Source organism: Mobula hypostoma, chromosome 10, assembly GCF_963921235.1.
Source record: "Mobula hypostoma chromosome 10, sMobHyp1.1, whole genome shotgun sequence".
Classification (NCBI taxonomy): Eukaryota; Metazoa; Chordata; class Chondrichthyes; order Myliobatiformes; family Myliobatidae; genus Mobula; species Mobula hypostoma.
Genome location: NC_086106.1, coordinates 17,023,107 through 17,050,909, shown reverse-complemented (window position 1 = coordinate 17,050,909; position 27,803 = coordinate 17,023,107). Strand labels below are relative to the sequence as shown.

General features: G+C 48.2%; 1 protein-coding gene and 1 non-coding gene across 2 annotated transcripts; one reads left to right on the top strand and one right to left on the bottom strand.

Moving 5' to 3' along the window:
- Positions 1–16,046: 16,046 nt before the first annotated feature.
- trnar-acg (transfer RNA arginine (anticodon ACG)) lies at positions 16,047–16,119 on the bottom strand. The gene has a single exon. It is a non-coding gene; the product is annotated as a tRNA-Arg (tRNA).
- A 488-nt stretch (positions 16,120–16,607) lies between these two features.
- On the top strand, positions 16,608–25,848 carry LOC134353249 (proteasome subunit beta type-5-like). Its single transcript, XM_063061282.1, has 3 exons — positions 16,608–16,829; positions 22,968–23,274; positions 25,433–25,848. The coding sequence occupies exons 1-3, from the start codon at positions 16,647–16,649 to the stop codon at positions 25,720–25,722; spliced, it is 780 nt and encodes a 259-aa protein (XP_062917352.1). The 5' UTR covers positions 16,608–16,646; the 3' UTR covers positions 25,723–25,848.
- Positions 25,849–27,803: the final 1,955 nt, after the last annotated feature.

Genomic DNA, 27,803 nt, shown 5'->3' with positions numbered 1-27,803 from the left:
TGTGTTGCTTGTCTCTTTAATAAAACTTTCTTAGTTCTAGTACTCCAGACTCCAACTGAGTGATCCATTTCTGCTGGTTTGGCAACCCAGTTACGGGGTACGTAACAGAGGAAAGTATGTTGGAGATTGTCAGAGGTCGGGTTTTACACTGAGAGTGGTAAGGGCATGATGTGCACTTATGGGGTAGAGGCAGATACAAAGAATATTACACAGCACAGTACAGGCCCTTCAGCCCATCATGTTGTGCCAACCTTTTAACCCACTCTAAGTTCAATCTAACCCCTCCATTTTTCAATCATCCATGTGGCTATCTAAGAATTTCCTAGATATCCCTAATATATCTGTTTCTACCACCACCCCAGCAGCATGATTCATGCACCCACCATTATCTATGTAAAGATTTATCTCTGACACCCCCTCCTATACTTTCCCCCAACCACATTAAAATTATGTCCCTTATATTCGCCATTACGCCCCATGGAAAAGTCTCTGGCTATCCACTCGATCTAAGCCCTCTAACAGGTCACCTCTCATTCTCCGTCACTCCAAAGAGGAAAACCCTAACTTGCTCAACCTATGCTCATTAGACATGCTCTCTAATCCAGGCAGCATCCTGGTAAATCTCTGCACCTTCCCTAAAGCTTCCACATCCTTCCTGTAATGAAGGGACCCAGCTGAATAGTCCAAATGTGGCCTGACTAAAATTTTATGGAGCTGCAACATTACCTCACAGCTCTTGAACTCAATCCCCTGATTAATGAAGGCCAAGGTACCATATGCCTTCATAACAACCCCATCAACTTGCGTGGCAGCCTTGAGAGACCTGTGGACCTGGACCCCAAGATCCCTCCGTTCCGCCACACTGCTAGGGTTCCTGCCATTAACCCTGTACTCCGCCATCAAATTCGACTTTCCAAAGTGAATCATTTCACACTTTTCCAGGTTGAGCTCTATCAGTCGCTTCTCAACCCAGCTCTGCATCCTGTCAGTGTCCCACTGTAAACTATGACAACCTTCTACACGATCCACAACTCCTCCAATCGCTGTGTCATCTGCAAACTTACTAACCCACATTTCTACTTCCTTATCCAAGTCAATTATGAAAATCACCGAGGGCAGGGGTCCCAGAACAGATCCTTGCAGAATCTCCTGGCAGGATACCCTTTATCTACAACCATCCTCAAAGTTGTATGGTCAAGCCAATTCTGAATCCACACAGCCAGTTCTGGATGAGCCAACATGGGGAACCTTATCAAACACCTTGCTAAAATCTTCATACACCACATCCATGCTCTACTTTCATCGATCTGCTTTGTTACTTCCTTGAATAATTCAATTAGGCTCATGAGGCATGATCTGCTCTATACAAAGCCCAACCAAGACACAAAACTATGCTGACTACCCCTCGATCCCTTAGGGTTAGTTAAAAGACTCCCAGATAGGCACGTAGATGAAAGAAAATTGTAAGGCTTTGTGTGAAGGAAGGGTTAGGTTTTGATCTTGGAGTAGGTTAAAAGGATGGCACAACATGGAGGACTGAAAGACTTGTATGGTCAGCCTCACAATCAGGCTTAATACCACCAACTCCGATGAGGGCAAATGATTTGTTTTGCAGCAGCTGTATGTATCGTGCAAAGACATAAAATTACTGTGAATTACAAATAATAAATAGTACAGAAAAGTAGGAATAGTGATTTGGTGTTTGTTCTTTTTTTTGGTTGTTAATGGTTAGAATGATTATAGTATGCTAGTGCTTCATCAAATGTTGTAGGAATTTCGCAAGTATTGTGTGTAGTTGATATACATTAACCATGAGTGTGGGACAGAATCAAATGCTTTTTCTGGTCAGTATTGCAACATGAAAGATTTCCACCGGGCTTGGTCTAGAATTATGAAATCTATTATCAGTTGTTCTTTACCTCCTTTCATACCCTTATGCCATCCTTTCTGATCTTCTGCCACTATATTGTGGTTATCTCAGTGAGTGGTATTTGGTTGCGAGACACATGGTGTCACAATTTTATATACAGTATAATTTGTAACTAAGTAATAGAATGATATTTTGATGGGTCATTTGTGATTTGTCCTTTAGGAGAGAGATATGTTTTTCCTTTTGTCATAAATTTGGGCACTTTTTCAGGATTTTAAAGAAATTTGTTGATATGTATTGATAGGTACGGATGAAGGTGAGTAAATTTTTCGTACCAGTAATTATGAATATTATCACTGCTGGTACTTTTCCAGTTGTGGGCATTTTTTTATAACCTCTTTCTGTACATCCATTGTAACTTCAGGTATTTGCATGTCTTCAATTGTGTGAGTGCACTCTTTTTCCTCCCTAATCCAGCTTGCTTCTTGATCATGCATCACCCTTCATCTGGTGCATTTCCTGTATCTATTTAGTATGGCTTTGTATGCACCAAACTTTTGTTTTAGTGTATCTATAAACTCAACAGTGCTTGTGTTAGGTTGACTGTATCTTGGATATGATTCTTATATTTCCTTAGCTTTTCTCTTGACTTCCTGCTCTTAATGTTTCAATTTTGTTTTTTAATCTCTTCTGCCATTTTGATGTTCTCATTTCATGACTCAGTTTTGAGTTTCTGTTATGAGTGTCTCTATTATGGAGCCATTGCATCGCAATGCTGTTACTACAGCACAGTATGTTATTGTACATAGTTCTTCAAATGTTTCAAGTTTTCCTAAATGGTGTAAAAAATTATTTGTAATTAATTGAGACAGACGTCAGGCAGAGCCATGGTAGTAGGGGACTCCATAGTGAAAGGTACAGGTAGGGGTTTCTGCGGCAACAGGCAGGGTTTAAGGATGGTGTGTTGCCTCCCTGGTGCCAGGATCCAGGATCCAGGACATCACGGACCGATTGCAGGGCGTCCTCGGGGAGAAGGTGATCAGCCGGAGGTGGCGGTGCATGTCGGCACAAGTGAGGTCGGGAAGAAGATGAGAGACATTTTGCAGCGTGACTTCAGAGAACTCGGAATACGGCTGAAAAGCAGGACCTCCAGGGTGGTTATCTCCGGTTTGCTTCCAGTTCCTCGTGCTGGTGAGGGCAGGAACAGGGAGCTAGGGGATCTGAATGTGTGGCTGAGGAGCTGGTGCGGGGAGCAGGAATTTAGATTCTTGGACCACTGGGATTTGTTTTGGGGTAAGGATGAATTGTACTGAAAGGGCGGGTTGCACCTTAACAGGCGGGGGGCCAGCATTCTGACAGGCAGGTTGCCACTGCTGCACGGGTGTGTTTAAACTAAGTAGTGGGAGGGAGGAGATGAACTGGAAATATAAGAATGGAGTTAAAGGGAAAGAGAATAAGAAAAGTTAAGAAAGACAACAGAATTAAAGGGGCAGAAAGATCAGGAAGGGATCGGAGAGTATGGGCAAGTGCAATAGGAATCGATGTGAAAGGTGAGGGGAGTAAAAGTATTACTTTAAGAGGATTAAAAGTATTGTATATGAATGCATGGAGTATAAGAAATAAAGTGGATGAGCTTGAGGCTCAGTTGGAAATTGGCAAGTATGATGTTGTGGGAATAACAGAGACATTTCATTTTTAAATCTTTTTATTAATATATAATCTACTACAGCTATGAAATACAGAAATTCAACAAATTAGTATATATGTAATTAATAAAGCTGAAGAAAAAATATATATGCTAATGAAAAAAAAATTTATAAAAGAAAAAAAAGGAAAAAAGAGAACCCCAGCTAACTAAAAAAAACACTAACTACAAAACAAAAAAAAAAGAGAAAAAAAAAACATTAGGAACCAACTCCTGGAGCAATACATCTTACAATCACACACACACACACACACACACACATACATATATATATATATATAAAAAGTAGAAGAAAACAACAACCGCCAAATCACACTTATATAACATAAAATTGGAGGGAAACCATGTAAATTGATTCAAATTAAATGATAATATTTAGCAAAAGAGCCCCATCTTCTCTCAAAATCAAATTGGGGATCAAAAGTTCTACTTCCAATTTTTTCCAAACTAAGACATAACATTACTTGGGAAAACCGCTGAGTTGGTGTAGGAGCAGAAGTATCTTTCCACTTCACTAAGATAGCTCTTCTTGCCAACAATGTGACGAATGCAATTACATGTTGGTTTGAAAATGAAATACCCTGAATATGATGTGGAACTATTCCATATAGAACAATGTATTAGGTTGTAAATTAATTTTCAAAGCTCTAGAAATTGTAGAAAATAAAGATTTCCAAAAAGATTTCAACGAGGGACATGACCAGAGCATATGTGACAAAGTAGCTACTTCATTTTTGCACCTATCACAATAATTATCTATATTAGGAAATATTTTGGATAGCCTCTCCTTTGTTAAATAATAGCGGTGAACAATTTTAAACTGAATTAAACAATGATTGGCACATATCGAAGAAGAATTAACCATTTTCAGAACTCACGACCAGTCTTCATTAACAAACGTCCTATTAAGTTCTCTCTCTCTCTCAGTCTTGTTTAATCTTTAGTGACAGGCTATCTTTTTGTAGTAAAATTGAATTATAAATTCTGAATAACAGAGACATGGCTGCAAGAGGATCAGGGCTGGGGAATGAATATTCAAGGATATACATCCTATCGAAAGGACAGACAGGTTGGCAGAGGGGGTGGGGTGGCTCTGTTGGTAAGGAATGAAATTCAGTCACTTGCGAGGGGGACATAGAATCAGGAGACATAGAGTCAGTATGGATAGAACTGAGAAACTGTAAGGGCAAAAAGACCCTGATGGGAGTTATCTACAGGCCCCCAAACAGTAGCCTGGATATAGGGTGCAAGCTAAATCAAGAGTTAAAATTGGCATGTCGCAAAGGTAATTCTACAGCTGTTATGGGGGATTTCAACATGCAGGTAGACTGGGAAAATCAGGTTGGTACTGAACCCCAAGAAAGGGAGTTTGTGGAGTGCCTCTGAAATGGATTCTTAGAGCAGCTTGTACTGGAGCCTACCAGGGAGAAGGCAATTCTGGACTTAGTGTTGTGTAATGAGCCGGATTTGATAAGGGAACTCGAGGTAAAGGAGCCATTAGGAGGTAGTGACCATAATATGATAAGTTTTAATCTACAATTTGAGAGGGAGAAGGGAAGATCGGAAGTGTCAGTATTACAGTTGAACAAAGGGGACTATGGACCCATGAGGGAGGAGCTGGCCAAAGTTGACTGGAAAGATAACCCTAGCAGGGATGACAGTAGAACAACAATGGCAGGTATCACTGGGAATAAAACAGAAGGTGCAGGGTCAGTTCATTCCATAGAGGAAGAAAGGTTCTAAGGGGAGTAAGGGGCGACGTGGATGACAAGGGAAGTCAAGGACAGTATAAAAATAAAAGAGAGGAAGTATAACATAGCAAGGATGAGTGGGAAGCCAGAGGGTTGGGAAACTTTTAAGGAGCAACAGAAGATAACTAAAAAGGCAATACAGGGGGAAAAGATGAGGTACGAAGGTAAGCTAGCCAAGAATATAAAGGAGGATAGTAAAAGCTTCTTTAGGTATGTGAAGAGGAAAAAAATAGTTAAGACCAAAGTTGGGCCCTTGAAGACAGAAACGGGTGAATTTATTATGGGGAACAAGGAAATAGCAGATGAGCTGAACAGGTACTTTGGATCTGTCTTCACTGGGGAAGACACAAACGATCTCCCAGATGTAATAGTGGCCAGAGGACCTAGGGTAACAGAGGAACTGAAGGAAATTTGCATCAGGCACAAAATGGTGTTGGGTAAACTGATGGGACTGATAAGTCCCCGGGACCTGATGGTCTGCACTCCAGGGTACTTAAGGAGGTGGCTCTAGAAATTGTGGAGGCATTGGTAATCATTTCCCAATGTTCTAAAGATTCAGGATCAGTTCCTGTGGATTGGAGGGTAGCTAATGTTATCCCACTTTTTAAGAAAGGAGGGAGAGAGAAAACAGGAAATTATAGACCGGTTAGCCTGACATCAGTGGTGGGGAAGATGCTGGAATCAATTATAAAAGATGAAATAGCGGCACATTTGGATAGCAGTGGCAGGATAGGTCCGAGTCAGCATGGATTTACGAAGGGGAAATCGTGCTTGACTAATCTTCTGGAATTTTTTGAGGATGTAACTATGAAAATGGACATGGGAAAGCCAGTGGATGTAGTGTACCTGGACTTCCAGAAAACCTTTGATAAGGTCCCACATAGGAGGTTAGTGTGCAAAACTAGAGCAAATGGTATTGGGGGTAGGGTACAGACATGGATAGAAAATTGGTTGGCAGACAGGAAACAAAGAGTAGCGATTAATGGGTCCTTTTCAGAATGGCAGGCAGTGACTAGTGGGGTACCGCAAGGCTCAGTGCTGGGACAGCAGCTATTTACAATACACATTAATGATTTAGATAAAGGGATTAAAAGTAACGTTAGCAAATTTACAGATGACACAAAGCTGGGTGGCAGTGTGAAATGTGAGGAGGATGTTATGAAAATGCAGGGTGACTTGGACAGGTTGGGTGAGTGGGCAGATGCACGGCAGATGCAGTTTAATGTGGATAAATGTGAGGTTATCCACTTTGGTGGCAAGAGCAGGAAGGCAGATTACTATCTGAATGGTGTCAAGTTAGGAAAAGGGGAAGTACAACGAGATCTAGGTGTCCTTGTTCATCAGTCACTGAAAGGAAGCATGCAGGTACAGCAGGCAGTGAAGAAAGCTAATGGCATGTTGGCCTTCATAACAAGGGGAATTGAGTATAAGAGCAAAGAGGTCCTTCTGCAGCTGTACAGGGCCCTGCTGAGACCACACCTGGAGTATTGTGTACAGTTTTGGTGTCCAAATTTGAGGAAGGACATTCTTGCTATTGAGGGAGTGCAGCGTAGGTTTACAAGGTTAATTCCCGGGATGGCGGAACTGTCATATGTTGAAAGATTGGAGCGACTGGGGTTGTATACACTGGAATTTAGAAGGGAGAGAGGAGATCTAATTGAAACATGTAAGGTTATTAAGGGATTGGAGACGCTAGAGGCAGGAAACATGTTCCCAATGTTGGGGGAGTCCAGAACCAGAGGCCACAGTTTAAGAATAAGGGGTAGACAATTTAGAACGGAGTTGAGGAAAAACTTTTTCACACAGAGGGTTGTGAATCTGTGGAATGCTCTGCCTCAGAAGGCAGTGGAGGACAATTCTCTGGATTCTTTCAAAAAAGAGTTAGATAGAGCTCTTAAAGATAGCGGAGTGAAGAGATTTGGGGAGAAGGCAGGAACTGGATACTGATTGTGGATGATCAGCCATGATCACAGTGAATGGTGGTGCTGGCTCGAAGGGCTGAATGGCCTACTCCTGCACCTATTGTCTATAATATACTTGAGAGTATTAACAATTTTTGCAAATTTGTTTGATGACGTGTTTTGTTTTGGTATGTAGGGTGTTTTTGTTGGGTCAGGGCCTGTGTATCCTGTTAGTGTGGTGCTAAATGTTTGGATAATTTTGTCTGTCAGCTCAGCTTCATCATCAGCATTCTGCGGAGGGTCCACATCCGTGTTTGTGGTTTTACCGTCAGGCTGTGGAGCAGTTGTTGGAGTAATCCCATTTTCATCAGCACTTTGGGAGGTGGCATCTTCTTGAGTAGTATTGTCGTGGTCGTTAGGTTAGCTTCTTTCCAGCTCTTGTGCAACTTCATGCTTATTTGGTTTAACTTGTCTATGGGGATGAAGTTTTTCTTTACTGTCACTCTACGTTGATCTGTCGTTCATTGTGCATTTACTTGCCTGAAGGGATACTGCGCTCTGAACTGTTATTGTTATCGTTGTTATTTTCTTTTGCGTTTGCAGTTTGTTGTCCTTTGTGCACTGGTTACAGAGTCATAGAGAGGTACAGCACAGAAGCAGGCCCTTTGGCCCATCTAGTCCATGCTGAAACCATTTACCTGCCTACTCCCACTGACCTGCACCGAGGCCATAGTCCTCCATACCCCTGCCATCCATGTACCTATCCAAACTTCTCTTAAAAGTTGTAATTGAGCTCGCATGGACTATTTGTGCTGGCAGCTCATTCCACACTCTCACAACCCTCTGAGTGAAGAGGTTTCCCCTTAAACTTCTCAACTTTCACCTTTAACCCATGACCTTTGGTTGTAGTCCCACCCAACGTCAGTGGAAAAAGCCAGCTTACGTTTACCCTATCTGTACCCCTCATCTCTGTCCTGTTGGGTGTGGTCTTTCATTGATCGTATCGTGTCTCTTGGATTCACTGTGTATGCCCATTTAAAAAAAAGAGGAATCTCAGGGTTGTGCAGTATGTACTTTGATGATAAATTAACTTTGAACCTTGAACTTCACTCTGCGTTGGAGCCTCCAAACCAGCCGGTGATGCAACCAGTCAGAATGCTCACCACCGTACATCTGCAGACTTTTGCAAGTGATGGTGAACAGAACAGAAGCGAGAGAAATAACTTTAAAAATTAATCCCTCCCCTGCAATTGATTAATCAACCGCTGTTCAAAGTATTAACTTAATACTCTCCGGCTGGTTAAGCACTAATGGTCAACTGTTAACTCGAGAAGACATGCCTTCTACTCATGGTGCAGCTAGTTCACTTGGTAACGATTAACTATTAAAAATAATGCGCCCGCTTTGCTGCCGCTGCTACTGTGTGGTAACCGGAATCTCCGGAGCTGAAGGCCCCGAAATCCTCGGCTTTGCGTGTTTCAGTGGCTGGGGAGAGGTCGAAGGCACTCGGCAGAGGATGGCGCTCGGGAGGCTGTATCGGAGGCTCGAAGTTTTCAGACGGACGGACTCAGTGTCGGCTGTGGTTGGCTGCTTCCAAGGCATTGGCAAGTTGACGGTGCCTGGAGGTTTATGGCAGGGAGTTTCTCCCTTTTGCCGCCTGCTATCGGGGACTCGGGAGTCGATCGACTCGGGACTTTGAGACTTTTTTTTTTACAGTACCTATGGTCTGTTCTTTATCAAATTATGGTATTGCTTTGCACTGATGTAACTATAGTAGTCATAGTCATACTTTATTGATCCCGGGGGAAATTGGTTTTTGTTACAGTTGCACCATAAATAATAAATAGAAATAGAAATAGAAATAGTAATAGTAATACTACTATTAGTAAATAGTAAATAGTAATAGTCATGGAAATAATAAATAGTAACAGAATAGTAATAGAAAAATAGTAATAAATAGTTAAATAGTAATATGTAAATTATGCCAGTAAATTATGAAATAAGGCCAGGACCAGCCTATTGGCTCAGGGTGTCTGACCCTCCAAGGGAGGAGTTGTAAAATTTGATGGCCACAGGCAGGAATGACTTCCTATGACGCTCTGTGCTGCATCTCGGAGGAATGAGTCTCTGGCTGAATGTACTCCTGTGCCCAACCAGTACATTATGTAGTGGATGGGAGACATTGTCCAAGATGGCATGCAACTTAGACAGCATCCTCTTTTCAGACACCACCGTGAGAGAGTCCAGTTCCATCCCCACAACATCACTGGCCTTACGAATGAGTTTGTTGATTCTGTTGGTGTCTGCTACCCTCAGCCTGCTGCCCCAGCACACAACAGCAAACATGATAGCACTGGCCACCACAGACTCATAGAACATCCTCAGCATCGACCAGCAGATGTTAAAGGACCTCAGTCTCCTCAGGAAATAGAGACGGCTCTGACCCTTCTTGTAGACAGCCTCAGTGTTCTTTGACCAGTCCAGTTTATTGTCAATTCGTATCCCCAGGTATTTGTAATCCCCCACCATGTCCACACTGACCCCCTGGATGGAAACAGGGGTCACTGGTACCTTAGCCCTCCTCAGGTCTACCACCAGCTCCTTAGTCTTTTTCACATTAAGCTGCAGATAATTCTGCTCACACCATGTGACAAAGTTTCCTACCGTAGCCCTGTACTCAGCCTCATCTCCCTTGCTGATGCATCCAACTATGGCAGAGTCATCAGAAAACTTCTGAAGATGACAAGACTCTGTGCAGTAGTTGAAGTCCGAGGTGTAAATGGTGAAGAGAAAGGGAGACAAGACAGTCCCCTGTGGAGCCCCAGTGCTGCTGATCACTCTGTCGGACACACAGTGTTGCAAGCACATGTACTGTGGTCTGCCAGTCAGGTAGTCAAGAATCCATGACACCAGGGAAGCATCCACCTGCATCGCTGTAAGCTTCTCCCCCAGCAGAGCAGGGCGGATGGTGTTGAACGCACTGGAGAAGTCAAAAAACATGACCCTCACAGTGCTCGCTGGCTTGTCCAGGTGGGCGTAGACACAGTTCAGCAGGTAGACGATGGCATCCTCAACTCCTAGTCGGGGCTGGTAGACGAACTGGAGGGGATCTAAGTGTGGCCTGACCATAGGCCGGAGCAACTCCAGAACAAGTCTCTCCAGGGTCTTCATGATGTGGGAGGTCAATGCCACCGGTCTGTAGTCATTGAGGCTGCTGGGGCGCGGCGTCTTCGGCACAGGGACGAGGCAGGACGTCTTCCACAGTACAGGAACCCTCTGGAGCCTCAGACTCATGTTGAATACATGGCGAAGTACTCCACATAGCTGAGGGGCACAGGCTTTGAGCACCCTGGTACTGACACCATCCGGTCCTGCAGCCTTCCTTGGGTTGAGACGTTTCAGCTGTCTTCTTACCTGTTCAGCCATGAAGTCCACCATATGTTATAATTAAAACAACAGGAATTCTGCAGATGCTGGAAATTCAAGCAACATATATCAAAGTTGCTGGTGAACGCAGCAGGCCAGGCAGCATCTATAGGAAGAGGTACAGTCGACGTTTCAGGCCGAGACCCTTCGTCAGGACTAACTGAAGGAAGAGTTAGTAAGGGATTTGAAAGTTGGAGGGGGAGGGGGAGATCCAAAATGATAGGAGAAGACAGGAGGGGGAGGGATAGAGCCGAGAGCTGGACAGGTGATCGGCAAAAGGGGATACGAGAGGATCATGGGACAGGAGGTCCGGGAAGAAAGACGGGGGGGGCGGGCGGGTGACCCAGAGGATGGGCAAGAGGTATATTCAGAGGGACAGAGGGAGAAAAAGGAGAGTGAGAGAAAGAATGTGTGCATAAAAATGAGTAACAGATGGGGTACGAGGGGGAGGTGGGGCCTTAGCGGAAGTTAGAGAAGTCAATGTTCACGCCATCAGGTTGGAGGCTACCCATACGGAATATAAGGTGTTGTTCCTCCAACCTGAGTGTGGCTTCATCTTTACAGTAGAGGAGGCCGTGGATAGACATGTCAGAATGGGAATGGGATGTGGAATTAAAATGTGTGGCCACTGGGAGATCCTGCTTTCTCTGGCGGACAGAGCGTAGATGCTCAGCAAAGCGGTCTCCCAGTCTGCGTTGGGTCTCGCCAATATATAAAAGGCCACATCGGGAGCACCGGACGCAGTATATCACCCCAGTCGACTCACAGGTGAAGTGATGCCTCACCTGGAAGGACTGTTTGGGGCCCTGAATGGTGGTAAGGGAGGAAGTGTAAGGGCACGTGTAGCACTTGTTCCGCTTACATGGATAAGTGCCAGGAGGGAGATCAGTGGGGAGGGATGGAGGGGACGAATGGACAAGGGAGTCGTGTAGGGAGCGATCCCTGCGGAATGCAGAGAGAGGGGGGGAGGGAAAGATGTGCTTAGTGGTGGGATCCCGTTGGAGGTGGCGGAAGTTACGGAGAATAATATGTTGGACCCGGAGGCTGGTGGGGTGGTAGGTGAGGACCAGGGGAACCCTATTCCTAGTGGGGTGGCGGGAGGATGGAGTGAGAGCAGATGTACGTGAAATGGGGGAGATGCGTTTAAGAGCAGAGTTGATAGTGGAGGAAGGGAAGCCCCTTTCTTTAAAAAAAGAAGACATCTCCCTCGTCCTAGAATGAAAAGCCTCATCCTGAGAGCAGATGCGGCGGAGACGGAGGAATTGTTATAATTATGTGGTTCTGTCAGTGTTAGACTTTGGTTTGTCCTGTTTTTCTGTGATATCACTCTGGAGAAACATTGTATCATTTCTTAATGCATGTATGCATTTCTAAATGACAATAAAAGAGGACTGAGTGTCCTCATAATCTAATCGGTAACTGGCCAACCAGCAGTTGACAGTCAATAGCAGGATACAGAAAATTGATAAATAAGCAATTGTTTTCCTTATTAAAGGTGCAGATAGTTCAGTAGTTAACAGTTAACTTCTAATAAAACTGACCCTGTCAGTAATTGATTAACCAGGACGCTCATGGGTTTATTTAAAACAAAAGATTTTATGACAAGTTAATGGTTAACTATCTATAAGACTAGTTCTGAGGCAGCCAGTGGTCAATAAGTTCAGTTTAGTGTCATTCAGTCATACACACGTATACTGCCAAACGAAACAACGTTCCTTTGGACCAAGGTGCGCAACGTTATCCATACCGTATAGCTCTTACACACTAAGACATAAAGTAAATTTACCACAAATAAATTAACAAATAATATGGTGCGCATACGACGCAAGTTTAAAAGTAAACAGCATAACACTACAGGTGCTTCATATGCAATGTGAACTGCATCACCTCAGCAGTTAATACATATCTTTAAATGTTTTGCTACTGTTTAGGTCCTGGGACAACTGGTTACTGGTTAAACATTAGCTATTAATAAAACTAGTAGCTAGCCGGTAGTCAGGATATGCAGAGACCTAGAAAATTCATTGCTATTTGATTCCTGGTCACTTAATAACAATGAAACATTAACGAGCTAGCCAGCAATGGGTTAACTAATAATGAATTGCAGAGGGATTTATTTTATAAGATACTTCATCCACTTAGGTTCACTAAATGGTTAACATTGCTAGTTACTAGTTAAGGATCACCTGTTAGATCTAATGCACAGCTGGGAATCGGATTAACATTATGTTCATAAATTACACTCTGCTTACACGTGACTGTGTAGCCAAACACCCGAGTAATCACATTGTCGAGTCGCCGATGACATGACAGTGGTGGGGCTCATCAGCAATGCTGAGATGGCCTACAGAGAGGCGATGGAACAGCTCGGAGCCTGGTGCCAGGCAAATGACCTCTTCCCTAATGTCGACACGACAAAGGAGATGGATATCGACTTTCGACTTTGGGAGAACTTGCTTCAATCACACCCCCTTTACCTCGTTAAATGATCTCTTAATGTATCTGAATGGCAAAAAGGATTAGTGGGGATGGGGGGTGATGGGCATGTGTAAGAAATTGCAGGTATGCAAGGAAATAAGGAGATGTGGAATTAGACCAGTGGAGTTGCTGTCATGATCCAGGTGAGCTGACTGAGCAACTTGGGTGGTGTGGATAGTCTGGAGGGTTGTCAGAGATTACAGCGCGGCATTGATAGGATGCGGAATTGGGCTGAGAAGAGGCAGGTGGAGTCCAACCCAGATAAGTGTGAAGTGGTTATTTTACTAGGTCAAATTTGAAGACAGAATATAATAATGGTAAGACTCTTGGCAGTGTGGAGGATCAGTGAGATCTCGGGGTCCTCAAAGCTGCTGTACAGGTTGACAATGTTGTTAAGAAGGCGTATGGTGTGTTGGCCTTCATCAGCCGTGGGACTGAGTCCAAGAGCTGTGAGGTAATGTTACAGCTATACAAGACCTTAGTTAGACCCCACTTGGAGTACTGTGTTCAGTTCTGGTCACCTCACTACAGGAAGAATGTGGATACTATAGAGAGAATGCAGAGGAGATTTACAAGGATGTTGCTTGGATGCCTTATGAGAATAAGTTGAGTGAACTTGGCCTCTTCTCCCTGGAGCAACGGAGGATGAGGGGTGACTTGATAGAGGTGAATGAGATGATGACAGGCATTGATGCTGTGGATAGCCAGAGGCTTTTTCCCAGGGCTGAAATGGCTAACACGAAGGGGCACAGTTTTAAGGTGCTTGGAAGTAGGTACAAGGGGGATGTCAGAGGTAGGTTTTTCACACAGAAAGTGGTGGGTGTGTGGAATGCCAGTGACGGTGGTGGAGGTGGAGACAATAGGATCTTTTAAGAGACTCTTTGATAGGTACATTGGGCTTAGAATAGAGGGTTATGCACTAGGGAAATTCTGAGCAGTTTCTAGAGTAGGTTACATGGTTGGCACAACATTGTGGGCCAAAGGGGCTGTAATGAGCTGTAGATTTCTGTGTTTTCTATGACACATCGGGGGCACAGTAGAGGAAACTGCGAGCAGTTTCTAACTCACATCTCACACAACCTCTCATGGTTCCAGGACACCTCCTACACAATCAGGAAAGCTCACCAACGCCTCGACTTTCCGAGGAGGATGAAGAGAGCTGGACCAAGCACATCTGCTCCCACGTCCTTCCACAGGTGCGAAGGAAAGAGCATGCTAACATGCTGTGTTACTGTATTTAATGGGAACTGTATTCTGGCAGACTGGATAATCAAAACTGCCCAATGCATCACTGGCACCAGCCGACCAAGGACATATCTACAGAAAAGGGCCAGTAACATCGCGAAGAATCCCACCCACCCTGCTCACGGACTGTTTGTCCCACTCCCGTCAGGGAGGAGAACACGCCAGGACCACCAGACTCAAAAGCTGTTACTTTCCCCAAGCAGTAAGGGTGACCAACACCTCCACCCAGTAACTCGCTCCTCCACACACCCCACCACCATTTCATCATTTCCTGTCAGCAGTCACCTTATGTACAGACACTCCTGTGCCTAGCGTCACTTTATGGGCATACAATCCACCTATTTATCAGAATCAGATCTGGTTTAATATCACCGGCATTGGTTGTGAAATTTGTTAACTTTGCAGCAGAAGTCCAATGCAATACATGATAATATAGAAGAAAACGGAATAACAGTAAGTATATATATTTATATCGAATGTTTTATTAAATGGTTAAATTAGTGCAAATACAAAAATAAAAATTACTGAGACAGTGTTCATGGGTTCAATGTCCACTTAGGAATTGGATGGCAGAGGGGAAGAAGCTGTTCCTGAATCGCTGAGTGTGTGTCTTTAGGCTTCTGTACCTCCTACCTGATGGTAACAGTGAGAAAAGGGCATGCCCTGGGTGCTGGGGGTCCTTAATAATGGATGCTGCCTTTCTGAGACACCGCTCCCTGAAAATGTCCTGGGTACTTGGTAGGCTAGTGCCCAGGATGGAGCCGACCAGATTTACAACCCTCTGCAGCTTCTTTCGGACCTGTGCAGTAGCCCCTCCATACCAGACAGTGATGCAGCCTGTCAGAATGCTCTCCATGGTACATCTGTTATAGTTTTTGAGTGTTTTAGTTGACAAACCAAATCTTCTCAAACTCCTGATGAAATATGACAGTTGTATAACTGCATCAATATGTTGGGACCAGGTTAGGTACTCAGAGATCTTGACACCCAGGAACTTGAAATTGCTGACTCTCTCTACTTTGGATCCCCCTAGGGGGACTGGTATGTTACCCCCGATTTACTCTCCCTGAGGTCCACAATCAGCTCTTCCACCTTACTGAGACTGGGAGCCAGGTTGTTGCTGCAACACCACTCCACTTGCTGGTATATCTTGCTCCTGTACGCCCTCTCTGAGATTCTGCCCACAGTGGTTGTATCATCGGCAAATTGTAATGTGTATGTAGAGAGTAGAGCAGTGGGCACCCCTCGGGTGTGCCAGTGTTGATTGTCAACAAGGTGGAGATGTTATTTTCAATCTGCACAGATTGTGGTCTTCTCACGTCGACGACCCAGTTGCAGAGGGTCTAATGTTTTTATATTTATTGTGTTCTCTATCCTATTGTGTTTTCTGTGAATTGATTTCTGGAAAAACAATTATTTAATCTTCTTTTACAGTGCGTACTGGAAATGACATTAAACAACCATGAATCTTAAAGGTTAACGTGGCCAGTTTCTACTTGAGGATTAACTATTAAAAGATAGCACCCAGCCATCCAACAGTCGGACTAACATACTGCAAGGGGATTTATTTTAACCCGGGTGGAGCTAGTTCATTGAGTTAAAGGTGAACTAGTGCTGAAACTACGGCTGGATATTAATCGAGGAGTTAGTTAGTTAATAAAAAACGTCAGCGAGCCAGCCAGGAGTCGAACCTAGAATCTTCTGATCCGTAGTCAGACGCGTTATCCATTGCGCCACTGGCCCGTTGTGATGTCAAGCGACGTGCAGCCACTTGGGTCGCATTACCGTCTGTCAATCAGACGGATGGACACCGCCCATGCGGGCACGTGAGGAGATGGGGACTGTCGGTGGGGCCCTTCCCGTGACTGGCAGCTACGCGCCCGCATTCCAACCAATCGCAAAGTAAAGGGGGAGAAAACCTCGGAATATGATTGGGCAAGCCTACTGCCCATCACAACGGGACGGGTGCGTCGTTGCGGAGCGGAGCTAGACTCGGCCCGTCAACCAATTGCAAAGAGAGGCGGGGGGTAGAGGTGCCGATTATAACTAAAAAGGCGATTAGGGGGCGGGGCCATGTGGAGGGCACGTGAGGAGAACGCAGCTGATCGGGTTGAGATGCAGCTGCAAGTAGCGGGAGGCCGTCCATGACGTAACGGAAAGGAGATCATTCAATTGGCTGCAGCGCCTGCCGGTCGGGGACCGCCATCCAATCCGCGCGGTGAGGCGCGGTTCTTCGTGACGTAGTTCCGGCGCGCGGTGAGTCGGCGAGGATGGCGCTGGCTGATTTTCTGCGGTGTGGTGGCTCCGGCTCCGGGATCGGGATCGGGAGCCGGGCCTGTGGGGGCGCCGGGCCGGTGGGCCTCGGCTTGGAGCTGCCCCCGGCACCGCTCGGGGATGAAGAGCCGACGGAACGGATCGAGCTGTTACATGGGACCACCACCCTGGGTTTGAAGGTGAGGGGGCTCCGGGGTCAGGGGGTCTGTGGGTGGGGGTGGTGTTTCATGGGTGTCACAGTGTAAAGGGGAGCCATGGTTTGTGGGAGCTGTAGCGGGGGGAGGTTCGCGGGGTCGGTCAGTCAGTCACACAGCACAGAAACAGGCCCTTCAGCCCAAATGATCTCTGCTGACCCACGGTTGCCATCTGAGACAGTCTCAGTTTGCACGGGTTTCAAGTAAATTTTATCATCAAAGTACATATATGTCACCATATACAATCTGGAGATTCATTTTCTTCTGGGCAAATTCAATAAATCCTGTACCCATAATGGAATCGATGAAACACTGCACCAACAGGGTGGACAATCAGTGTGCAAAAGACAACAAACTAGAAAGAGAAAAAGAAGAATGAATAAGAAAGTATGAGACAAAGAGCCCTCGAAGGTGAGTATATGTGTGGTGGGAATAGTTCAGTGATGGCTTGATTGCAGTTAATCCCCACTTTCTAGAGCTTGATGATTGACTGGTAATAACTATTCCTGAACCTGTCGGTGCAAGTCCTGAGGTTCCTGTACCACCTTCCTGATGGCAGCAGTGAGAAGGGGGCATGTCCTGGGTGGTGAGGATCTCTTGTGATGGATGCTGCTCCACGTAGATGTAGATGGGCCATATCCAATACTAAACCAGGGGTTCCCAACCATTTTTATGCCATGGACCCTTACCATTAATCGAGGGGTCCGTAGACCCAGTAAACAAACAGCAATGGGTCCAGCATCAAGTCGTGGGGAACACCATTAGTCACAGTGCCTCCAGTCCCAGAAACAACCTCCCAGCCTCTCCCTCTGCTTCCTAGGGTTGAGCCAACTGTGCACCCAATTGTCTGTCTCTCCTGGACCCTGCCCTAAACCTTCCCTATCCATCTACCTGTCCAATTTTCTTTTTAATGTTGTTAATATACCTGGCTCCACCACTTCCTCTGGCAGCTTGTTCCCCATATGGACCACCACCGTGGGGGGATGGGGGGGGGAAGTTCCTCCTCAGATCTCTTTCTCTGTTCTTTCCCAACTTTGGGGTGGGGCAGTGAGAGAATGACTGTGCATATTCAGCCTTTCTTTTCCCCTTGCACCTCTGTAAGGTCATCCTTCAGTCTACTACACTCCCTAGGAATTAAATTCCAACCTGCCCAATTTCAATCCCTCGAGTCCTGGGAACATCCTCATAAACCTTCCGCACTCTTTCTGGCTTAATGCCATCTCTCTTACAGCAGGGTGACCAAAACTGAACCATTTAAACATAACCATATAACAATTACAGCATGGAAACAGGCCATCTCGGCCCTTCTAGTCCGTGCCGAACTCTTACTCTCACCTAGTCCCACCAACCTGCACTCAGCCCATAAACCTCCATTCCTTTCCTGCCCGTATATCTGTCCAATTTAACTTTAAACAACAACATTGAACCTACCTCAACCACTTCTGCTGGAAGCTCGTTCCACACAGCTACCACAATACTGCATGTACAAACGCAAACACAAGGAAATCTGCAGATGCTGGAATTTCAAGCAACACACACAAAATGCCGGTGAACGTAGCAGGCCAGGCAGCATCTCTAGGAAGAGGTACAGTCGATGTTTTGGGCCGAGACCCTTCGTCAGGACTAACTGAAAGAAGAAATAGTAAGAGATTTGAAAGTGGGAGCAGGAGGGGGAGATCCAAAATGATAGGAGAAGACAGGAGGGGGAGGGATGGAGCCAAGAGCTGGACAGGTGATAGGCAAAAGGGATACGAGGCTGGAGAAGGGAGAGGATCAGCGGACGGGTGGAGAGGAGCACCAGAGGAAGATGGAGAGCAGGCAAAGAGTTATAGTGAGAGGGACAGAGGGAGAAAAAAAGAGAAAGAAAGGGAAAAATATATATAAATAATAATAAATAAGGGATGGGGTAAGAACGGGAGGAGGGGCATTAACAGAAGTTAGAGAAGTCAATGTTCATGCCATCAGGTTGGAGGCTACCCAGACGGAATATAAGGTGTTGTTCCTCTAACCTGAGTGTGGCTTCATCTTGACAGTAGAGGGGGCCATGGATAGACATATCAGAATGGGACGTGGAATTAAAATGTGTGGCCACTGGGAGATCCTGCTTTCTCTGGCAGACAGAGCATAGGTGTTCAGTGAAACGATCTTCCACTTACCACTAAGCACATCTTTCCCTCCCACCCCCCCCCCCACTTTCCGCAGGGATCGCTCCCTACACAACTCCCTTGTCCATTCGTCCCCCCCATCCCTCCCCACCGATCTCCCTCCTGGCATTTATCCGTGTAAGCGGAACAAGTGCTACACATGCCCTTACACTTCCTCCCTTACCACCATTCAGGGCCCCAAACAGACCTTCCAGGTGAGGCGACACTTCACCTGTGAGTTGGCTGGGGTGATATACTGCGTCCGGTGCTCCCGATGTGGCCTTTTATATATTGGCGAGACCCGACGCAGGCTGGGAGACCGCTTTGCTGAACACCTACGCTCTGTCCGCCAGAGAAAGCAGGATCTCCCAGTGGCCACACATTTTAATTCCACATTCCATTCCCATTCTGACATGTCTATCCACGGCCTCCTCTACTGTAAAGATGAAGGCATGAACATCGATTTCTCTAACTTCCGTTAATGCCCCTCCTCCCCTTCTTACCCCATCCCTTATTTATTATTTTCCCCCTTTTTTTTCTCTCTGTCCCACTCTCAATAACTCCTTGCCTGCTCTCTATCTTCCTCTGGGGCCCCTTCCCCCTTTCTTTCTCCCTGGGCCTCCTGTCCCATTATCCTCTCATATCCCCTTTGCCTATCACCTGTCCAGCTCTTGGCTCCATCCCTCCCCCTCCTGTCTTCTATCATTTCGGATCTCCCCCTCCCACTTTCAAATCTCTTACTAGCTCTTCCTTCAGTTAGTCCTGACGAAGGGTCTCGGCCTGAAACGTCAACTGTACCTCTTCCCAGAGATGCTGCCTGGCCTGCTGCGTTCACCAGCATTTTGTGTGTGTTGCAATACTGCATGTGCAGCCTCACCAACTGCACATAACATCCCAACTCCTGTACTCAGTGCCCTGACTTATAGAGGCCGCCTTCACCGCCCTGTCTACTTGTGACTCCACTTTCAGGGAAGTGTATACTGTACCTTTATCCCGAGGTCCCTCTGAAACTCTCGGTCTCCCCACGACTCTGTCGTTCACCATGAAAGTCCTGCCCTCTGTTTACTTCCCAAAGTACAACACCTCGTACTCCATTTGCCTTTCCCCGGCCACTGACCCAGCTAATCAACGTCCCTCTGTAAATCCTGATAATCATCTTCACTGTCAATGACACCCATTGTAGTGTCGTCTGCAAACTTACTGACCCTGCCTTGTAGCTGCTTGTACAGATGACAAACTTACTAACCCTGCCTTGTAGCTGCTCGTACAGATGACAAACAGCAATGGGCCCAGCCCCGAACCCTGGGAAACACCGCTAGTCACGGGGTCTCCAGTCCGAGAAACAACCTCCCACCCTCTCCCTCTGATTCCTAGGATCGAGCCAATTGTGTATCCAATTGTCTCACTCTCCCAGGATCCGATGTGAACTAACTTTTTGTAGCAGAGTTTATTGTCACGTGCACAGATTGGTGAGGTACAGGTACAATGAAATCTGCCTTGCAGCAGTTTCTCAAACACATGAGTACAGCCAACCCAACATAAATTACACAAGGGAAAGAAATGTGGTAAACAAGACGGTGTAAACAAAATGACAGCAATTGGTTCCAAGGCCTTGGCTCCCTGAACATTGCTGCTGTAAAGAAGGCACGTGGTGTTGCTTGCCATTGGTAGTTCAAGAGTTGGGAATTTACACTACGGTTGTATAAAACTTTGATCAGGTCACATCTGGAGCATTGCATTCAGTTCGGTACAGGAAGGGTGCGGAGGCTTGGAGAGCAGAAGGGGTTCACCAGGGTGATGCCTGGGTTAGAGGGCGTGTGCTACAAGGACAGGCTTGGAGTGACAGAGGCCGATAGAAGCTTACAAAAGTTTGAGAGGCACAGTTAGAATGGACTGCTGGTATCGTTTTACCTTTGGGTAGAATTGCCTGATATCAGAGGGCATCTATTTAAGGCAAGTTTAAAGGAGATGTATAGGGCAAGTTTTTTTTAACACAGTGGTGGGTGTTTGGAATGTGCTGCCGGGGGCGGTGCTGGGGGCCGCTGTGATAGAGATGTTCAAGAAACTCTTCAATGTGTTTCAGCGGAGAATGGCGGGTTAGGGACCACTTTCAGACAAGAAGGCATTAGTTTAGTTAGATCAGTTCAGCTAGTTAAGTGTCTAACTAAGTGAAGTAAATGGCTGTCGATTGAGATACAGTGTGGAGTTGGCACTTCGTGCCGTGCTGCCCAGCATTCTCCCGATTTGATCTTAGCCCAGTCACGGAACAATTCACAATGACCATTAATCTACCAACCAGTACATCTTTGGACTGTGGGAGGAAACCCACGCGGTCACGGGGAGAACGTACAAACTCCTTACAGGGCAGCGGTGGGAATTAAACCCCGGTCGCTGGTACGGTAAAGCGTTGTGCCGTGCCACCCTAAGCATCGAAGGTGAGCCAAGGAGAGTCCAAGTGGTACGAGAGACTGCAGTTGTTGAAAAACGCGCCCTACGCACCCGCACACCTAGAGGAGCTCAGCAGGTCAGGCAGCATTTGTGAAGGGAAATGGCCAGTTATGTTTTCTGCTAAGACCCTGCATCTGGATAAAAAAGGAGTGGGGAGAAGCATGAGTGTGTGAATCTTCCTTTAGTCCTTTGCTTCCCATCTTCTCACACTATTCCCACCCCTCACCTGGATCTACCCATCGCCCATGCACACGTGCACCTTCTGCCCCCAACCCTTTTACTGTGGCTTCTGCCCTCTTTCCTGATCGAGGTGTCAGTTACAAACCTTCACTTTCCCTCCAAAAGTGCTGCCTGAACCCCCTCCCCGGTTTTCTCCAGCATTCTGTGTGTGTGTGTGTGCGCGCGCGTGCGTAGTGGCTCAGGAGCAGACAGGAGCGTGTGATCAGGGTTGGGGGAGAGGTCCTCAGGCTGTAAGTGGGTTTGGTAATCCCTTTGTTAACCTCTCTCCCCTGCCCCTGCCCCCTCCCCACCCAGGGTGCTGTGATCACTGACGATTGTGTTGTTAGGTATTGTGTTTGATTCTGGTCATTGTAGGAAGGGCATGGAAGCTTTCGAGAGGGTACGGAGGAGATTTGACAGAGCGTGTCTTGTGAGGGAGCTAGGGCTTTACTCTTTGGAGTGAAGGAGGATGGGAAGTGACTTGATTAGCTGTATATAAGATGGTAAGTAAGTAACATAGATTGGACAGTGAGAGCCTTTTTTCCAGGGCTGAAATGGCTGCTATGAGATGGCTTGATTGGAGGAAAGTACAGGGGGAAGACAGGTAGATTTTTTTTTGTATAAATACAGATACTATAGTACAGTCAGTGTGTGGAACACCCTGCAGGCAGACGTGCTTGGGGCAGATACATTAAGGACATTTAAGAGACTCTTAGGCACATGGATGAAAGAAACAGAGGGAACTACATGAGAGGAGAGTGTTACATTGATCTTGGAGTAGATTCAAAGGTCAGCACAACAATGTGGGCTGAAGGGCCTGTACTGATCTATGTTCTCTATTCACAGCCGATCTAAAAGCCTGTTAAATGCCATTATCGCAGAGCTGGCAGGCAACCTGTTCCGGGTACCCATTGGTCTCCTTAAACATTTCCTTTCAACTTTCCCCTCTCCCTAAGCAGGGATTCGCCCCCAGGGTCCACATACCCTATGTGTAATGGTCTTGGTTCATGGCATTTTAAAAATTTTTTTAAAGGGAGGGGTTGGGAACCCCTGCTTTCTGGTATTGGGCTGGAAATGGTTTAATGTTTGACTGTATTAACCCCTCTCCCCATCCCACAGTTTACTTGGGTTGTGGTAATTGTGGTGGTGAGGGGGAGGGGAGATGGTGGCAATCTTGGGGCATTGAATCCCATTGTTAACCCCTCTCCCCACCCACAGTTTGCCCAGGGTGTGGTGATTGTGGTGGTGAGAGGGAGAGGATGGCAATCTCAGGGTGTTGAATCCGACTGTTAACCCCTCTCCCCACCCACAGTTTGCCCAGGGCGTGGTGATCGCGGTGGACTCCCGAGCCACGGCGGGCTCCTACGTGGCCTCGCAGACGGTGAAGAAGGTGATCGAGATCAACCCCTACCTGCTGGGGACGATGGCGGGAGGGGCGGCCGACTGCAGCTTCTGGCAGCGCCTGCTGGCCCGCCAGTGCCGTATCTACCAACTACGCAACAAGCAGCGCATCTCAGTGGCGGCCGCCTCCAAGCTGCTGGCCAACATGGTGTATCAGTACAAGGGCATGGGGCTGTCCATGGGCACCATGATCTGCGGCTGGGACAAGCGGGGACCAGGTACTGGACACCGGGGGCGGGGGAATGGAGAGAGGGAGCAGGGTATAGAGAATCCCGGGGGGGGGGCATGGTGAGAGGAGCAGGGTACAGGGAATCCCCGGGGGGGGGGGACATAGAGGGAGCAGGGTACAGGGAATCCCGGGGGGGTGGGATGGAGGGGGTGGGGGCATGGAGAGAGGGAGCAGGGTACAGGGAATCCCGGGGTGGGGGGACGGAGGGGGTGGGGGCATGGAGAGAGGGAGCAGGGTACAGGGAATCCCGGGGGGGAACGGAGAGAGGGAGCAGGGTACAGGGAATCCCTGGGGGGTTGCATGGTGAGAGGAGCAGGGTACAGGGAATCCCGGTGGAGGGGCATGGAGAGAGGGAGCAGGGTACAGGGAATCCCGGGGTGGGGGGAGGCACGGAGAGAGGGAGCAGGGTACAGGGAATCCCGGGGGGGGGGACATAGAGGGAGCAGGGTACAGGGAAGCCCGGGGGGTGAATGGAGAGAGGGAGCAGGGTACAGGGAATCCTGGGGGGGGAATGGAGGGGGGGGCATGGAGAGAGGGAGCAGGGTACAGGGAATCCCAGTGGGGGGGGAATGGAGGGCGTGGGGGCATGGAGAGAGGAGCAGGGTATAGGGAATCCCGGGGGGGGGGAGTGGAGGGGGTGGGGGCATGGAGAGAGGAAGCAGGGTACAGGGAATCCCGGGGTGGGGGGAGGCATGGAGAGAGGGAGCAGGGTACAGGGAATCCCTGGGGGGGGGACATAGAGGGAGCAGGGTACAGGGAATCCCGGGGGGGGACGGAGGGGGTGGGGGCATGGAGAGAGGGAGCAGGGTACAGGGAATCCCGGGGGGGGGAGTGGAGGGGGTGGGGGCATGGAGAGAGGGAGCAGGGTACAGGGAATCCTGGGGGGGGTATGGAGAGAGGGATCATGGTACAGGGAATCCCGGGGGGGGGGGAGTGGAGGGGGTGGGGGCATGGAGAGAGGAGCAGGGTATAGGGAATCCCGGGGGGGGAGTGGAGGGGGTGGGGGCATGGAGAGAGGGAGCAGGGTACAGGGAATCCCGGGGGGGGGTGTATGGAGAGAGGGATCATGGTACAGGGAATCCCAGGGGGGGGGAATGGAGGGGGTGGGGGCATGGAGAGAGGAGCAGGGTATAGGGAATCCCGGGGGGGGAGTGGAGGGGGTGGGGGCATGGAGAGAGGGAGCAGGGTACAGGGAATCCCGGGGAGGGGGAATGGAAGGGGTGGGGGCATGGAGGGAGGAGCAGGGTATAGGGAATCCCGGGGGGGCGGGTAAGCGCTCCAGCTCCTACTGCCCGTTACCCCACTGGCGTTTAGGGCAGCAATGAAGGTCCTCCATCTCTGGCTTCTTTTATCGTGTCAGTAGCTCTGTCTCGGTTTTCACCACTGTCAGTCATGCAAGTCCCGGGTGGAGGCTCAGGAATACCATCGCACTCAGCTGTAGGAGTCTTCATTGCTGTTTCCGTAACAGTTTTGTTTGACCGGTCAGGGTTGTTGGCCCTGAGCTGAGCCCCTGAACCTGGAGGACTGGTGGACCACTCTTAGTCTGGCCTCTGCCCTTTGACCTGTTTGGCACTGGTGACCTTACCAAGAGCCAAAGCATAAAGCCCTGACTCCAGCCGACATAGCTGTCCGGGTCACTGTGGTACGCAAGCCTGCAGACCCAATGAGGTCCTCTCCGAGGAGTACAGCACTAGTGCGACGCCATTACAGCTCAGAGTGCCCCCCTCACCCCCTGGGGGTCTGTATGTATATCCTCCCCGCACCTCTCCCTGGGTCTGTATATCCTCCCTGCATCTCTCCCCCTCCCCAGGTTCTGTATATCCTCCCCGCAGAAAGCATTGGTTTCCTCCCACAGTCCAAAGACCCCCTGCCCTTCTCACCTTCAGTCCGACATTACAAAAGTTACAGCGCCAGTAGGTTAATTGGTGATTGTAAATTGTGCTGTGAGGAGGGCAGGGTTAAATCGGGCATTGCCGGTCAGTACGGCTCGAAGGGCCAGTTCTGTCAATCACTCAATCAATCAATAGAGCGGGCTGGGTAAGGGAATGGACCGGCAGTAATATTGGTGCCTGCCTGACCACTTGTTTCCTCTCTCCACTCCCTCCCTCCTCCTCCTCTCCCCCCCCTCCACCCGATCAACACCACAGGCCTGTACTACGTGGACAGCGAGGGCAACCGGGTGCCAGGCGAGATCTTCTCAGTGGGCTCGGGCTCTGTCTACGCCTACGGAGTGTTGGACCGTGGCTACCGGCACGAGATGGAGCTGGAGGAGGCCTATGAGCTCGCCCGGCAGGCCATCTACCACGCCACCGTCCGCGACGCCTACTCCGGCGGCACCGTCACCCTCTACCACGTGCGGGAGAGCGGCTGGGTGCGCGTCTCCAGCGAGGACGTCTCCGACCTGCACCTCAAGTTTCGTGCCGGTGGCTGCAGCTAGTGGGGAGGGTAGAGGGAGAGGACTCCTCCGCTCTCTTTTTGTGGTGTGGGTTTCCTGTGTGTGTCTGCGGGGGTGTATCTGCTGCCCAGTGCTGGAACCTGAGAATAAAATCTTGTTACTCGTTAACTGCAGACTCCTGCGGGAGCACGGCATCGGGCCCTGCTGTCTCGCCCTTAACTTTCTGCCAGCCACCGAGCCCAGAGTGTCTCCAAGGCAAGGGTTGTTGGGCAGTGTGACCGAGGCTGCCCTGAGCTTGCAGTAGGGTGGGACGGGACCCGGGAAGGGTGGCAGTGACTACAAACGGCGACAATGCTGAGGTGTAAAGGTCGAGAGAATCCTCCGCACACCTCTCAGGAAATGGTTCACAGATACAGTTAGAACCGCTTGCATACTGTCCGTATCCCCTTCTACTGCCATCTATGCCACTGGCATTTAGGGCGGCAATGAAGGTCCTCCATCTCCGGTGGTGTTCGGGCATTCCTTCCATCACATCAGTAGCTTCCTTTGTCAGTCGTGCAAGTCCCGGGTGGAGGCTCAGGAATACCGTCACACTCAGATGTAGAAGGTTTCTTCACTGCTGATTCCGTAACAAATCTCGTTTTATCAGTCAGGGTTGTTAGCCTGGAGGACTGGTGCACCACTGTTGGCCTGGCCTCTACCCTTTGACCTGTTTGACACGGCTGACCCTACCAAGAACCAAAGCATAAAGCCTTGACTCCAGCTAACATAGCTGTCCGGGTCACTGAGGCAGGCAAGATTGTGGTCCTCTTGTGGATACAGTCCATACAGATCGTTGCATTTCAATGGTGAATTGAGGCAGTACAAGGGGAAACAATAAGGTGCAAGGTCATTACGGGGTAGATTGTGATGTCAGAGTGCATCTTATCATTTTAGGGAACCGTTCAGTAGTCTTGCCACTGGCAGGGTAGAACCTGCCCCTAAGCCTGGTGGTATATCCTGGACAGGAGGAGGGCTGGGAGGAGAGAATGCCTGGGGTGGTTGGTTTATTTGATTTTATAATCAAATTTATTGAGGTAGTGAGAAATGTAAACAGTCCATGAAGGGGGAGGTTGGTTTCTCTCATGTCCACAATTCTGCCGTTCACAGGCAGAGCAGTTGCTTTACTAAGCCGTGATACATTCGAGTGGGTTGCTTTCTGTGGTGTACTGGTAGAAAATGGTGAGTGTCGAAAGGGTCGTGCTGAATTTCTTTATCTGTGAGAAAGTCGAGGCATTGATGCCTACATGCTGCTGGGGGTCACAAACATGGGAAAATCACAATGAAGTATAAATCTGCAGGTACTGGAAATCCAAGCAACACGAAACGCTGGAGGAACTTGGCTGGCCAGCCAAGTACATCAATGGAGAAGAGTAGACTGTCAGGCTGAGACCCTTCGTCAACTGTTGCATTGGTGCTGGCTGGCCTGCTGAGTTCCTCTGGCATTTTGTGATGCTCACTCCTAAGAACTTCAATCTCAATCTTCTCACCTTAAGCACTGGAAATGAAGACAGGAGCATGTTCACCACCCCTGTTTCTGAAGCCAGTGACCATCTCTTATTCTGTGAACATACATGGAAAGTTTGTTGTGAGGGTATCTACAGTATCTCTTTGTACTATGTAATCAAAACCTTCCTTGACTTGGCAATCCTTTCTTGATCCGGTTTGCAAGTTGCCCAACTGTAGAATGTCCTGTGGGTTCCCCTCCAAACCTCCAAATGGAGACTTAGCCTCCGACTGACCACTCCCGTCCGGTTGGAGGAGCCAAGCGTCTGCTCTTCTTCATTCTTGGGTTGGAGGGTTGGGGGACACTTCTTTATGGATCGGTGTTAGCACCCAGTGAGAGTTGCCCGCTCCCCTCCGGTAATGAGCGACAGGAGCGGCGATCGATCGCGACAATCAGACCCACAGACGTGTTACCGGGTTGGGAGGGGACGCCATAATAGCCGGCCGGTGTAGAGAGCCTTGGCAAACATTGCCTGCTGCACTTTGACAGACTCTGCATGGAGGGAGCGTGGCTGGGCTCGACTTACCACGACTAATGTTAGCACTTAGCGGCTGGAGATACTAGTTACCGTTTCTAA

What these genes read in the sequence shown, in the direction of transcription:
- LOC134353249 (XM_063061282.1), top strand. Translation starts at nt 16,647, where the DNA reads ATGGCGCTGGCTGATTTTCTGCGGTGTGGTGGCTCCGGCTCCGGGATC. An exon ending in CCACCACCCTGGGTTTGAAG is followed by an intron (nt 16,830 to 22,967) that starts GTGAGGGGGCTC and finishes CCCCACCCACAG; the next exon opens with TTTGCCCAGGGCGTGGTGAT. An exon ending in CTGGGACAAGCGGGGACCAG is followed by an intron (nt 23,275 to 25,432) that starts GTACTGGACACC and finishes TCAACACCACAG; the next exon opens with GCCTGTACTACGTGGACAGC.